The sequence below is a fragment of the Ischnura elegans genome, chromosome 2, assembly GCF_921293095.1.
Source record: "Ischnura elegans chromosome 2, ioIscEleg1.1, whole genome shotgun sequence".
Taxonomy (NCBI): domain Eukaryota; kingdom Metazoa; phylum Arthropoda; class Insecta; order Odonata; family Coenagrionidae; genus Ischnura; species Ischnura elegans.
Window position 1 is genome coordinate 5476281 of NC_060247.1, and position 14655 is coordinate 5490935.

The 14655-nt window shown below is 35.9% G+C and overlaps 1 protein-coding gene across 4 annotated transcripts in view; it reads right to left on the reverse strand.

The window, feature by feature from the left end:
* Positions 1–14342, reverse strand: part of LOC124153346 (cilia- and flagella-associated protein 58-like) — a 38235-nt gene extending 23893 nt beyond the window's left edge. For 2 of the 4 annotated variants that reach the window (XM_046526451.1, XM_046526455.1), the window contains exons 1-8: positions 14214–14342; positions 13780–13934; positions 11019–11114; positions 9317–9532; positions 8197–8342; positions 7279–7453; positions 5927–6103; positions 2660–2797 (exon numbers count right to left, since the gene is read on the reverse strand). In XM_046526451.1, coding sequence (XP_046382407.1) covers positions 2660–2797; positions 5927–6103; positions 7279–7453; positions 8197–8342; positions 9317–9532; positions 11019–11114; positions 13780–13929 — 1098 coding nt within the window. In that variant the 5' untranslated portion in view covers positions 13930–13934; positions 14214–14342. Of the gene's footprint in view, positions 1–2659; positions 2798–5926; positions 6104–7278; positions 7454–8196; positions 8343–9316; positions 9533–11018; positions 11115–13779; positions 13935–14205 lie in introns of all 4 variants that reach the window. The other 2 variants (XM_046526452.1, XM_046526454.1) reach the window with 2 other exon arrangements.
* Positions 14343–14655: the final 313 nt, after the last annotated feature.

Consider the following 14655-nt stretch of genomic DNA (forward strand, 5'->3'; position numbering starts at 1 on the left):
CAAAATTGAAAATATTTTACAAAGCATAATGTTTTAGGACTACTTTTGCAATTTTTCCATGCTTCCATCCAAGAAAATACTCCTTCAGGTCGAAATAAATAATTATCGAAACTCACGTCGTAAATAATCTATTAACGAGTGAAAATTGTATACATCAGTAATAATGGCCTGGGAATATTTGCCTATAATATTCTTACATTGAGGTCTGATGCCAGGATGTGTGAAATTGAGCAGAGTTGTATTTAGAGGGTGAGGGCAAATCGTAGGCATGCAACCTCAGTGCAGGCCGTTTTACCATTGGCAGAATTCTGTTTACATTGTTACATATTTTTCATGTATATACAATTAAATGACACTGATGGTCTCTGATAATATCGAATTAGCCAAGTTTCAGTTCTTATTTCCCATTTAAAAAAAAATAGATGCATATCTACAAAAATAGACTCAAAACTAAACAGTTTTTCTTTGTTAGGGAAAAAAACTGAGTTAGCCTTTAAATTTTGCATAGAGATGGGTCGAATAGCAGATTTCTCGAACTCGGATATCGGATTCGAATATCAAATCATTGCTCGAATATTCGAATACCTCGAATACTAAAAGATGAATGCGGGAATGTTTGACTCGGTTGCCTATGCAGCAGGAAACACAAGATAACGGGGTAAGTAACGGAGTAAGTTTGATTTCCTTTAAAGGATTCGAACATGAATTTAGCTGATTAATGGAATATTTTAGTTTTATGGAAACAGTTGGGCATATAGCTGATTCAACTAACATCTCTTTCAAATATTCTAAGGGGACACACCACCTCGCGAAAAATGATTGCATGTCGTCTCGGCATTTACACTGCTACGAGGGATTTCTGTTTGATGTATACATTCTTATCTACCAAACGCCATTTCAGCGGCACGCCCATCTGATACTCGGCCTCATTCAACTTTTTATTTTCAACAGGTATCTCGCTCTACCCCCTCTCCTGCTGTCAAGTGCTAGCGGACAATCTGAGGCGTTTTGCAAAATACACGTGCTTCTCCACCAGATTTTCTTCAATTATTTTTAGTCCATCTTTGGAAGTTCTCACGATATTAGAAGATGAATTCGAATTGCTAGCAGGGAGAAACCAAATATCCTGAGAAAATATCCCTTCGTCTGTGACTGTAACAATAGAGATTTATAGTACAACTCATAAATTGTAACTTGATATATGTTTTCGGAAAAAAATACGGCATCAACTTCCGAGAAGCTCTCCTGCTCATATCGAGTCTTGCCAGAATGCTAAGTCTCCGTCGTATTTTGACATTTTTTCCTCGCGTAAAATGCTTAAATAAAGTCAGAAATGCGTCGCGTTTGGTCTTGTTCTTTTTTAAATTACGCGCGCATTACTAATATTTCAATCCAATAAAGGTGTAATATCAACTGCCGAAAGTCATAGTTAGACACCTTTTGGGCTAATAGGTGATTCATGCAGCAGTTGACCTCCAGAAACTGGGAAATTTGAAGCAGGTAGGCTGAAAAAGGTCAGTGGGTGAGAAAAGGGGTGGCGCGAAACACGTTTCTATTGTTCTTGTGTAACTTGGTATTTTGTTCGAAGCTAAGGGCTTCGTAATATGATCCCCGCGCGAGTTGTGATCTTTGTTTTATTTCAAACAAGAGGAAAGCCTCAGAGGGGGGGGGGGGGCTAGTGCTGAATGGAGGGGGATAGCGGATCTTGGGAAATGCGCAAATGTAACTATCCCACGGTACTCGTGCAGCAGTTGACCTCCAGAAATGGGGAACTTTGATGCAGGAAGCCGGAAAAAGGTCAGTGGGTTAGAAAAGGGGGGAGGGATTGAAACACGTTGTTATTTTTCTCATGTAACTTGAAATTTTTTTCGAAGCTTAAGTCTTCGTAATATGATCCCTGCGCGAGCTAGGACCTTTTGTTTGATATCGGAGAAGGGGAAAGGGTCAGAGTGGGTCAGGCGAGTGCTGAATGGAGGGGGATAGCGGATCGTGGGAAATGCCCTAAGGTTGCTATCCCACGGCACTGAGGTTCTCCTGGTGGGGGAAACCGGGGATTTTCGGATTTTTTTCACCCAATCATTTTCGGTTCCTCGCGTCGAACTCTTTTCACCGCTCTGATCCGCGAATTTGATGTAGTTCGTCAACTTGCCTAAAACGGCGCTGCATGCACTAAACGACTAGAGTTCTTTACAATTTGCCGAGTCAACTACCAACGGCAGTGTGCGACAATATACGGCGCGAAATTCAAAGTATTCGAGAGCGTACATTTAGCATAATTATTCGAGACCTCGAATATCGAATAATTTCTAGTATTCGAGGTATTCGAGTATTCGCGGATACTATTCGCACATCTCTAATTTTACAGTTTCTTTTGGCAATATTCAAAGTTTTAACCAAGTTTCTGTGAAAAATAAAGTTCTTTACCCTGTCAGATATTTTTTAGATATAGATCGATGGAAGTATATATAAATTGGGTTAATTGAATCAGCCCTGTGAGGAGAGTTACATCTGTGCATAGAAGTGGGCTTTCCAAAAATATCCACATGGATAGCACATATTGGGCTCAAAATCAATGTCACCATTTACAACTCATATATTTCAATCATGTGATTGGTGGATTTTATATTAAACAAAAATGGGATAGAAACCTGGAGCTTACCTTATTTTGTTTGGCAATGTCATTTTTTTCATCCTTAAGATTATCTATTCTAGTTTGCATTCTCGAAATTTCACCCCTCAATGAATGGATTTCATTTTTTGACCTATCACTCTCCTGTTTTTTTGCTTCATATTTTAACTGTTGGAAGAAAAAATAAATTGGAAAAGAATTATTGATATCAGGGCAAATACATACATTAGCTTAAATTAAACACCTACCTGATGTTTTGTGAATTACACAGTAATAAAAGAAGCCTCTGGGAAAATCCTGATTATGAGGTAGCTATAGTTAGATCTAGGATGAGAGGCTTTAGAAAGTAGGTACATGCAAGAGAAGTGAAATTGCTTTCATTTTGCTGGAATTGGTATTGTACTCATTATTTGCTGAATTGAAAATTTTAGCAGGAAAAAGCATCAGGGCTATCAATGAAAGAGCTAATGAGTTAGTAGTAAGTTGAGATCAAAACATATTTTAGCAGTATACCTGTGGCTTGCAAGAAAAATTGGCTTCTCAAGGGAAAAAATATTTATTTCCCTTGAAAATATTTCATGTGACGTTGTTAGGTGAGGGTGGTATGCTCTTGTTAGGGTAGCCTTCACAATCAATTGATATAAAAAAAGAAAAAGCTGCACTCCCGGAGTGTCGAAAGAAGTGAAAACTTGAAATAAGGTGAGCATTTTTTAATGTAAGGAATAATTTCTAATGAAGTGTTTCATCAATCAGTGGAAAGTAGAATCATGTACATTTATAAAATTTTTTCTTTATATTGTAAACAAAATTAACAATTTAAAAAAATTCCATTAAAAACATACATTTTCAATTTACCACCCATAATCTGCTCTATGTTTCTAAATTTGAAATCACAGAAGGCACAAATGTGCTACATAACAGTTCACGAGATAGCTGTCTATATGTACATATATGTATACACTAGGGAAAAAAAAATTTTTTCCACGTATTTCCTTTTTTATATTTCTAAAATATATAATTTTAAACACTTAACGTTAATAAATTAATTTTATGGCACAAAATTCGAATAAGCTACTCAAATTGAGCGTATTGAAAGAAATTGAGTTATGAAAAGGAGACTTTGTTGCTTTCCACAGATTTAAAAAAATAAAAATATAAATATAAATTTATAGATCTCTGGAAAGCAGCGAAGTCTCCTTTTCATTTTCGCGTATTAATTTCCACAAAGTTAAGCCAAAAACCATTGGAATTGAGTTATATTGTTCTAACCTTCACTATTCTTGTATCGAGTACACTCTCCTGCACGAGTCTGGGCTGGTGACGGTGATGCGAGTCTAATGGTTTTTATCCCTCCACAAGTACTGTGTATATTAATTCCCTATTTATTATATTTATTCCCTAAATCGAAAGATTATTACTCCTGGAGTACGTATTTCACGCTTTTAGATTTTTAAATTACGATATCTATTTTCCGCGATTAAATGAAAAGTGAAAATTTTCAAGCACGCGAAAACGTGAGGCGTAAGTATGAAGGCCGGGAAATCTCTCCGTGTGACGTATTTCTGGTTCCCACTGCCACCCTGTGAGGTGACCTTGAGGCGAGTTGAGCGCTGATACGACGCAGGCTGCTAGCGGGTAGCTGAGTACCCTGCTGGCTGGTAGCGCTTGGCTTAAATAAGGATAATTAATACCTTATCAAATGAAGAAAACTTTCCGACCTTAGCCAGTTTTAATAAGTGATTATTAAGACATGTTTCCCTGAGCTCTGTGCCTCATGCATGCAATGGTAACCTCAGATGATGTATAACTCCTATCTTCTCGTATAGAAACTAGGTCCCTGTGACGTCACGTGGAGTGGCATCGCATGGGCGCCAATCTGGCCCTTTTCAAATAAGGATAAATATGGACCATTGCCTTTCGTCTAAAGCGGTATTTCTAAAACGAAATAATTTGTATATATAAAATGAATACACTAATGGTGGGTAACGAATCGCAATCAATGCCTTTCGTTTTCTTTGATGAAGGAAACTACCCTATTATACATATATGTAGTAGTGGTGACGGTGACGCGAGTCCAATGTCTTTTACCAATCTACAAAGGTGCTCAACGCAACATAAGAAGTTTTCACTTCAAAAAGCCTGACAACACCTTGAATTACCTCTAATAAACTTAGAACCATTGAAAATACAGAGCATAGCTACATTTATGGGTTGCTATTCATATTATTATTCTGACTTAACTTTCATATATGTCTCTGTGATGAAATTTCTATCAGAAGCTATGGATTACAACAAATGCATGTAAAAACTTGTTCATAGGTAAAAAAATATTGCTTGCGATAATATTGGGTAAAAATAATTATGCCTAAGTAAAATAAACCAATTCTCTTTTTACAAGTAGCAGAGTTCCTTTTCAACTATTATTTTTTTCCTGTGGAGACAATAAAATAACACTGATGGTCTCTGGTAGTATTTTATTTGCAGTATTTCAGGATTTAATTCCTACTTTTAAAATATTTGTAAAGATAAATACATAGCTTGATAATTTGAATTTCTGTATTGGAAAATTGCAAATTTATAATAAAAAGTGCCTAGTAAAATCCAGATATCTGGTTACCATAGCCCCAGGTGATCTTTATAAGGTGGTAGCACATTGGAATCTGCTGTACTCTATACATATTACGAATTCAAGGGAGAGGGCAAGGCAAGGCTGCAGAGGGCAGCACACGTTCTTTCTAAACCACTCTTGGAAATTGACCACTTTTCGCTCACCTATGGCTTATTGCATCATGCCGTTAACAAACTATATTTCTGGAGAAAACAATGCAAGAACAAAAGTCTCCCTAGAGAAAGTGATTGATTTCTATCAGGAGTTCAAAAGGATTTTGCGGCACCTAGATATGCCTGTCAATTTACATAAATTATCAAATAGAAGTATGTACATATAGTGCTATGCCATCTCCTAGCCACATTAAATATGTATCTGCAAGTACAATGAAAAGTTGTTGTTCTGAGGTGATTTTTCTTCAGTTTTCAAGAAACAAATTAGGATCTATTTGAAGTTATGAAACCTTGGCTAACCCAATGATAAAAATAGTTTTTTATCATGATTAGAACAATCGAACATTTTAAATTTATTGAAAATTCTAACTTAGGGCCTGAGTGGGCTAACCCCTTGATCCTTATCCTGATCTTGGTTTCCTCAAGTACAAATGCACATAGGATTTCAATTAGTGTAATAAAAATAACTTTTTGATGTATTAATCAACTAAGTACACATGTGTAGATTTTACTGACCATTTCTTCTTTCAATCTAGTCTCCATCCGTTGCATGACTTGCGATGAATTGGACATTTTCTTCTTCAAGGCCTCACACTCTTCATCTCTAGTCCTCAAATCCTTTTTTACTGTCTTAATATCTACACTTAAAATATCCAGTTTCACTGAATTGTCTTTTATTGTCCTTGATTTGACCTGGAAAGCAAACCACAGCAAGGCATTAATCATTATTCGCTGCCATTCTAGAAAAATTGATTGTGTGCCCAAACCGGCTTGCATCACAATTTTACAGTTTATGGAAAAAATCTTGGCAGTTTTAGGTTCAAACAAATCAAAAAATTTTCTAGCAAATTAAACAGGTCATTAATTTTAGATTTACTGTAAATTATCTTTAGAAAGTTAAAATTATCAGCCATAGTATATGTTTTTCAATTCCTGCTAGTAGTAAATGATGTGCATTTGAAGAAAAATATATGGACAATACTATTCGAATTTCTTCTTCTTCTTCGATTTTAAAATTAGTTGTACAGGTGATTGAAATTGATCACATATTATACCATTCAGTGATATAACTAGGAGTATGCTTTAGGGGGTGGGGAGTGCTGGGGGAGCGACCCCCCTCCCCCAGGCAACAGGAAATGTTTTTAAAATTTCATGTCTGGAAATACATTTGACATCACTTTGGGTTTAATTCGTAATTTCAAAGGGAAAACATGAAAATGTATATGTACTGTAAAATTTTCTGAGATTTTGGGATCCATCCCCTCATCCCCCTCCCCCATAGTTACGCAACTGATTCCATTGGCAAAGAATCAAAATATGAACCTTATCCTAAAAAATCATAATCATTGATTAATATAATCTGAGGTTTCAGACAAGATGGAGTGGAAACGTGACATAATGAAGAAGCAGGAGCAATTTCCACAATACATATTAAATTTATTGGTACTAACGGTTTCGCTTTACAGCACCATCAGGTGGTGATGCAGTAAAGACCTGATGATGCTGTAAAGCGAAACCGGTAGTAATAATAAATTTAAAATTGTGGAAATTGCTCCTGCTTCTTCATTATCATTGATTAATGTCCTCAATAATATTTAATAGGTATAATTCTACCCTTTAATCCTTTCACTGAATTAGTGCATTTCAGGTTTTTATTTGAATATAGAAAAGTTCAATTGAAAGTTGCAGTTGATATTTCTTAAATTGTAATTGAAGGTTCTAAACACTATGCAGTTGCAGTAGGTAAATATTTTCTCTTTTTCTTCTTTTTAAAAAAGGGACAAACTTTAACACCGCAGTCAACATATTTAATGTTTTAAGCTGGTAATTCAGACTGCTAAGTGAAAATTGTTTATGTCATACAATACCTCTATCTCCTCCCTCATCTTAACCATTATATTTTTAGCTTCATCATTTTTTTGGATCTCCTCTTCATATTGTTTTTTCAAGTTTGTGACATCTTCAATGAGATCTGCCTTTTCTCGGAATAATCGATCCCTTTCTCTCTGAAGCAAAGCTTTATTTTTGACTGTTGCACCTCTCCTGAAATCATAATCAGCAAGATAAAATCATCAAAACATTTACTTGCATTAAACATATTAAACAACCGCCTTTTATTATTTTACTTTGGGGGGGGGGGGGGGGGAATCCATTCCCCTCATCCCCCAATGGTTATGTCACTGTATGAATAAATTATGTAAATAATAGCTACAAAAACTATGCAAATTTCAAGCGAACTGTGAACTATCCCAAACTTCCCTCCTCCCAGCTGCTGGGGGGGGGGGGAAGGGGGGGGGGTGGAGTGGTCCCCTCCCTTGCCACTTCTAGGACCCCCAAAGCATATTCCTAGTTACACAGCTGGTTTCATACTTATAAATGATATATATACATATATATTTGAATGTGTTACTTTCCTTGCTTGAATATATTTCGTCACCAAATTATATTCCCTATTTACATAAACTTTTTCATTTTTTGTCACAGAAGTTGTGAGCTTAAACTGACCTCAATTTGTTCACATTTTTAGGGAGCCAATGTTTTTGTTCAAGTAAAATGATTAATAAGCAACCATTTCCACCTAAAACATCATGAAAAAAGTTAAGATTGACCTTATACCTTAGGCCCTGTAGATGTTTGTGACTCTCATATTTAAAATTCTGGATTCAATCCATGGTTACCTCCCAGCAGCTAACGTCTTTTAGCTTTGACTGGGCTTGAAACCATACACACGTTTTGCATGGCAAAGAAAGTAATAATGCAAGCCCAGCCAATATGACATCACTTACTCTTCATCTTCCATATCCATCTGATTCCTCAATTCTATTTCATGAGTGAGTTTGGCTATTTGCCCACGTAGATTTTCTAATGTTTCTTGTAGGTTTTGCTCTCTCATATGAGCTGCATCCAAGTTTTCATGAGCCTGATCTAATTCCTAAAATAAAAAAGGTAGCTGATTAAACAATATTTCATGAGAAAAAAAGTTAGCAAGGCAAGTAGCTTTCTGCTTCATCACAAATTGCAAAGTGGTAAAATATGTTTTAGTTGGGTTGAGGTCCAATCCTATGAATGAATCACTTTACTTTCCTGGCCTATATCTTCATTTTCATTTGTCTGATGTCAGTGCTCTTAATGTAAAACTGTTGGCATATTGGAACCGCAACAAGCTGCTATTTGCCTTCAGTTGAACTATTTCTGAACTTTTGCCAACAGCTAATTGAGAGAGAAAGCAACCATATCCCACCATATGGCAATAGTGAGTTATATATTACCAATATTTGGACTAGTCTATAAAACAGTTCTCCAGACTTATCAATAGCTCTTGTCTTCCTGCTGAGCTCCAGTTAATCTTCTGAGATATGAGAGACCCTCATTGCTCCTTTGTGAATAAAGAAGAGATAGAAGTATTCACCAACTCCGCTGTAAGATTTACACGTGGAGTCAAAATGACCACTTCTGCAAGTAATGGTATATCAACACTTAGAAACTGACACTGCTGACAAATGCTGGTATTTCCCTTGAGATATTTTTAATAATGTATGTTATCTAAAAAACTTGATTTTCAAGTACAGTGGTGCTGCGAGGAGGGGTTTGGGGGATAAACCCCCCCCCCCCAGAGCTCATAGAAATTTTTAAGTTTAATCCATTTTACTTAAGTGGATCAGTATTGCTTATAGCACAGTGTTAGGATTAATCAAATATCCCTCAGAAAGCTGTAAAACAGGCGATTTTGAATCATTATTCTTAAAATTTATGTGTAAAAAGGCCCCCACAACTCCTTGAAGTCAAGATGAAGAGCCATGTCAATAGTTTTATGAAATGTGGGGAGTCTGAAAAGAAAATAATGTTTCTTTGGATTTTATTGACTAATACCCCAAGTGACAGTTGAAGATGTTGAAGCATACAAACCTTTTGCAGGGTATCAATTGAGGCTTGATCTTTCTCTGATAATTCTTTGGAGTTGGCCAGCTTATCTTCAAATTCCGTTATGGTGTTTTCATGTTCTTGAATTACATCTTTGAGCTTGCACTCATTATCATGGATTTCAAGTAACTTCTTATAAATCTGACTGTATTGAGCGGCAAATTTAGTCATTACATCGACCCCTTCTAAGTCTTCAAGGACCTGTTAGTAAATAGATTTCCAATATGATCCATGGAACCCCTAATGCATCTTCACTCGAACAGGTTGATATGGTGATTGGAGCCTTTGTTTGTAAAATAATGGATTTCAATGAAAAGATCTATCCAATTAATCATCAAATTGAATGCTTTCATTATCTTGCCAGGAAATTCCCTGCAAGCTCAAAATAATGAATCTTTTTGTATACAGAGGAAGTAGTAATAATTCATATTGAAATTTATGGAATTTTGAGACTCTCTGATATCATTTTATGAAAATTCCTTGCAAAATTCTATTGTTGAATATTTTAATACGTACAAAGAAAGTAGAAATAATTTAGAAAAAAATTGCAATTATCAGGAAGTTACCATAGCTTGTGAGATGAAATACTATCCTATGTATTCCATTGAAAAATTATTGATATATTTTGACTTTTAGCCTAAAAAATGATGGAAATTGAACATGATTATAGCCTCGTTGAATCATAATATGCACGTTATTCAAAATTTCCCCTGGATTTATACTATAAAGGCCTATTTATAAAATGTATTTACACTGCAAGATAAGGAGTAAATGCGATTAAAATGAAATTTTGTGAATGAATGTGAAAATTCACAGTGTTACCACCCTTGATGAAAGAAATACCAGTGTGGTTATATCCTCAAATGCAAGTTCTGTTACATAAAAACTTCATGTAAATGTCCATGAACTTGTACAATGTGATATTTCCTGCAATAAAGCCTTATCTAACATTAATGAACCAACTACTTTTGATCCTATGCATGTATCAATAAATTTAACTCTGGAAATTATGCGTCTTTGGCAATGGAGTTAATCTCAGTGTGTGCAACATTAAAACTTGTCAGAATAATAAATTGATAAGGGAATGGCTAAGTGTTATCATTCAGTATGCCATAAAGGTAATGCCTTCCATCATTTTTATTAGGGATGGACGGATCCTGGATTTTTTTCGGATTCGGATACATTCTGATTGTATCCTTGATTTTCGGAGCTGGATCTTTTAGATCGGATATTTTTGGTTTTTTTCATTTTCAAATTCCTGATGCTGAGATTCCCCCGATGATTGTTCAATTTCTTGGGAAGAGTCACACTGTGTGCAAGTCATACTTTGCCTTTTTCATTTTCCACGGCTGAAATTCTCCTACGTAACCTCTGCGAGAGCTTTCAAACAAAATGGTTTGTGAGTAGGACAAGAATCGCATGCGACGGCGCATTCGGAGATAGAATCATAACTCTTTCCATCCTTACTTAAAATTTCGGATCCAGATCTGACATCTTCTGCGACTTTGGATCCGATATATCCGATGAAGGGCAATATCCGCAGATATTTGGATCCGAGGTATCCCATCCGCCCATCCCTAATTTATATGATACCAAACAAGTTTCATTTTCAATGTAGGTGCTACTATTGACAAGAGTTGATAATTGATGTTTGAACTTCTAATTGAATGAATCAGATTTCTATTACCTTTTCAAAGTCCTCTCTCAGGATTTCAAATTCTGTTTTTGTTTCATAAACAGGTGCTTCTGAGGAGTCAGGTTGGTTGCCTTGCTCATTACTTTCCTGTTTGAGGTATTAACGAACATACTTAGTACCTTACTTATATTTAATGCAACTGAAAATTAATACAATTATGTGATTCCATGGTGGCCAGGAAACTGGGAACACCCTGGTAATAACTGAATCTATGGGGATAATGTAGGAAAACCTGGGAATTTCATTTAGTTGCTGAGACAAGTTTTTATTTTGTAATCAAAAGAAATTAAGAAAAGTACATAATTGAAATATAAAAAAGATTTTCTGTTCAATCAGTTTAAAATTAAATTAAAAAATCATGTAATAATTAATTATCAGCTTAACTGTAAAATTGCTATAACATCTGAAAAATGTCTAAATATTCTCAAACTTGGAATTAATCTGAACATATCAACAACGGATTTTTTTACCTTACTCAGATGAGCATCATGTAAAATTTGTGAATTTTTGGGCTTTTAAATATTTGTTATTGACTTGCAGTTAATTTGGTGGTTAAATTTTAGAGGAAAAATTGTGCAATTCATAGAAAACAGGAATCCAAGAATTGACAAACATCTTGAAGTCATACTTCCTGCTATACACAAGCCTATGTATCCTGAAATTTCACTACCTGCTTTACTCACTGCAAAATGGTACCATGCAATCATCCTGTCTGCAATATAACAAGCTTTCTATTCAGAGATTCTAATAGAGCCCATCACAACATTTTGCATCAATTAAGTTAATGTTCTCGAGTAGTATGCCACACTTTACCTATCCATTCCCATTGACGTGAAGGATTTCTTAGATAAATATTTAATTAATGTTTTTCGGGAATTTTAATGTCAAAATAGCTATCAATTGTCCATTAATCATATGAAGACCGAAATAAAATTAAGGAATGGGTGCCTGATTGGGCACGTCAGCCTACCAATTCGAAGTCAACTGCATAAATAGAGAAAAAGGAGCAGATGAGTTTTAGATTGCTACTTTCCTTCAATGACAACTTTTACCCATCTGTTTGATGAAAAATGGCCGTTGATAGTCTGAGGCGTTACTTTATGGAAGTTGCTCATGATGAATGAAAAATTTTTTAACTTTGTTTTTCCACGTATACTTTATTAACACGCGACCATGGTTTCGACGCACTGCGTCATCATCTGGCAATGAGTACAATGAAGATTCTTCTTATATATAAACCAGAGTAGTGGGGGAGGGGGGGTAATCAAGAGGTGGGGGGAGGTTGGGAGGGAGGAGGGTTAGGTTTTCCCCGGTTGTAAAAGCCAAGGGGATTTGAGAGGATGGGGATGTAGGAAGGGTCGATGCACCCAAGCTGACTAAATGCAGTGAAAGGTGGGCAGGGCCCCTGTAAAAAACAAAGTAAAAACTTTTTTCATTCATCATGAAAAATGGCCGAATAACTGCTATGCTTAAGCTTTAATTACAACATTCATCATAGTCGATATCACCTTTCCAAAAACATGGTCAATCTTGCAGATAAAAATAAGCGACAAATTTGTTGTTTTTGCGGAAATTTTGTAACCTACAGAGCGAAAATTCTAATAAGATTTTTATCTGTTTAGAAAAGCATCATACCTGTCATATTGACACGGATAGGTATTTTTTCCTGGGAATTACGATTCCCGATGGGATACAAGTTGCAAAAGGGGCTGCTTTGCGCCCGTCCCCCAATGATGACGGCGCATTGCCCCAAACCGTGTTTTATAGCCCCCTCTCTGCTACTTGTCCAACCGGGGACCTCTTACACCGCATGCTAAAATATTTACCTTCAAAATTCATTTATTATCACAATCTTCCGAGACGTATGAAAATTACGTGAAAATTTTTATGTTAAGTGAATATTTACTTATGATTTTTTCAAATCACTCCATTTTTTTATTCCTTCACAGATTTTTTTGTCAATGTCGAAACTTGTAACATGGATTCTCCCGTAGCTACGCGAAGTGCAACGCTTAAATCGCGGAAAGTCATGGATTTACAAATTACAAATTTAACGGGATTTGTGAGATACGAACTTAACAACGTTTGTGCGCCAGGGCGAAACTTAAGTTACGTTCTTTCGAATTTAAGTGCGCATACACTTTGACGCGCTACCTAACTTTCAAATTTACCCTCCTAAGATCTATTTCTCGATTTAATTTTCTAATCACACAAATTTAATGCTCTATCATGCTTGCAACGCGCTGGATGCTACAAATTTTGTATCTTCTTCCCATATATGTCACTTAAAGAACAGAAAACTCGTGAGAAATTCATTGAAAAATAGGCGGAAAAATATGGCTATGTACTCGTTAATAATCGCCTTCGGCGGTGGCATTAAGTTTTGATAGTTATGCCACGCTTATTTACATAAATCCGCGCAGTTGTCTTTAGCATTTTAAATTATTCAGACAGTGTAAAAAAGATTTTGAGTGATACGATGAATGTTTCATCACATAGATCACTAAGATAATTCTAAATTTTAGAAATGATTGGTTGGGAATGTCATTTTCTTCTTCGGTCCTTTCTAGGAGGAGATTTGAATTAGATTGGTTTCTGTCCCGCTGCTTTTCCCACCAATTAATGTGTGGTAATAATTTTGCAGAATCAGGTGTGTATTTTTTTAAGGAAAATTTCTCAATTACAGACGTGAATTACGTACAAAATTAGGAGGAAATGAAATGATTTGAAAATAAGAGAAGGATGCAAATACCTGCTGCTCTGGCTGAGGATTTTCCGCATCTTGACCGTCAGCCACCCCAGCTTCTTCAGCCACTTCAGTCTCCTCAGCTACTTCAGTATCCGAACGTAGGGACTCCAAGAGATACCGATCACAGACATTTTTCCTTCGCTTACTCGCCATTTTTCCTAAATATAAGTTCCCACCAGTCAATTACGGTGTCGACGAAATATGATAATTGGTTTATAATGGACATGGAAGGACATGTGAGACAATAAATTAATATTTGTGTACATGATCGTCATGGGGTAAATTAAAGTTAACTTTGACACAGATTAATGCTCCAAAAAACAACAGAGTGTACATGAAAAAAAGTGTGAGGTAAAAAGTGCGTTTTCGGAAAAAGAGGAGTAAAATTATAAAATGGGCAAGAATAGGAGGAGGAGCAGAAATGGATACCTATCTACCTGAATACCTCAAGGGTTAAGGGCAGACTGTTGTATGTGCTAGTGGTGTCACGATGCGTGACGCGGAACGCGGACGCGATATTTCCAAAGGAACTTCGGTAAACATCAGTGTTGATTACGGCGTAGCGTTGATTACAGCCGGCTTAACCGCGTAACTAAGGCGTGTTTATTCTTAATAGATGGTATGTTCATATAAGGTAGATAATCATGTTTTCATCGTGGATTTTGTGCAGTATTGTAGCCTTTACATCGATTTCAACGGCTAATCTCACATGAATTCGATTTAAATTTTAGCCCATAAAATTAGATATAAACAGTCTGTTAAATGAGGGCAGTGTAATTAATTGGCCAATATTTTCAATGATAGTTTCTACCGGTTTCTACTTTCTTACGGAAACTTACGGTCCCCTTCTAGGAGTTCTAATAACACGCAAGTGTTTTA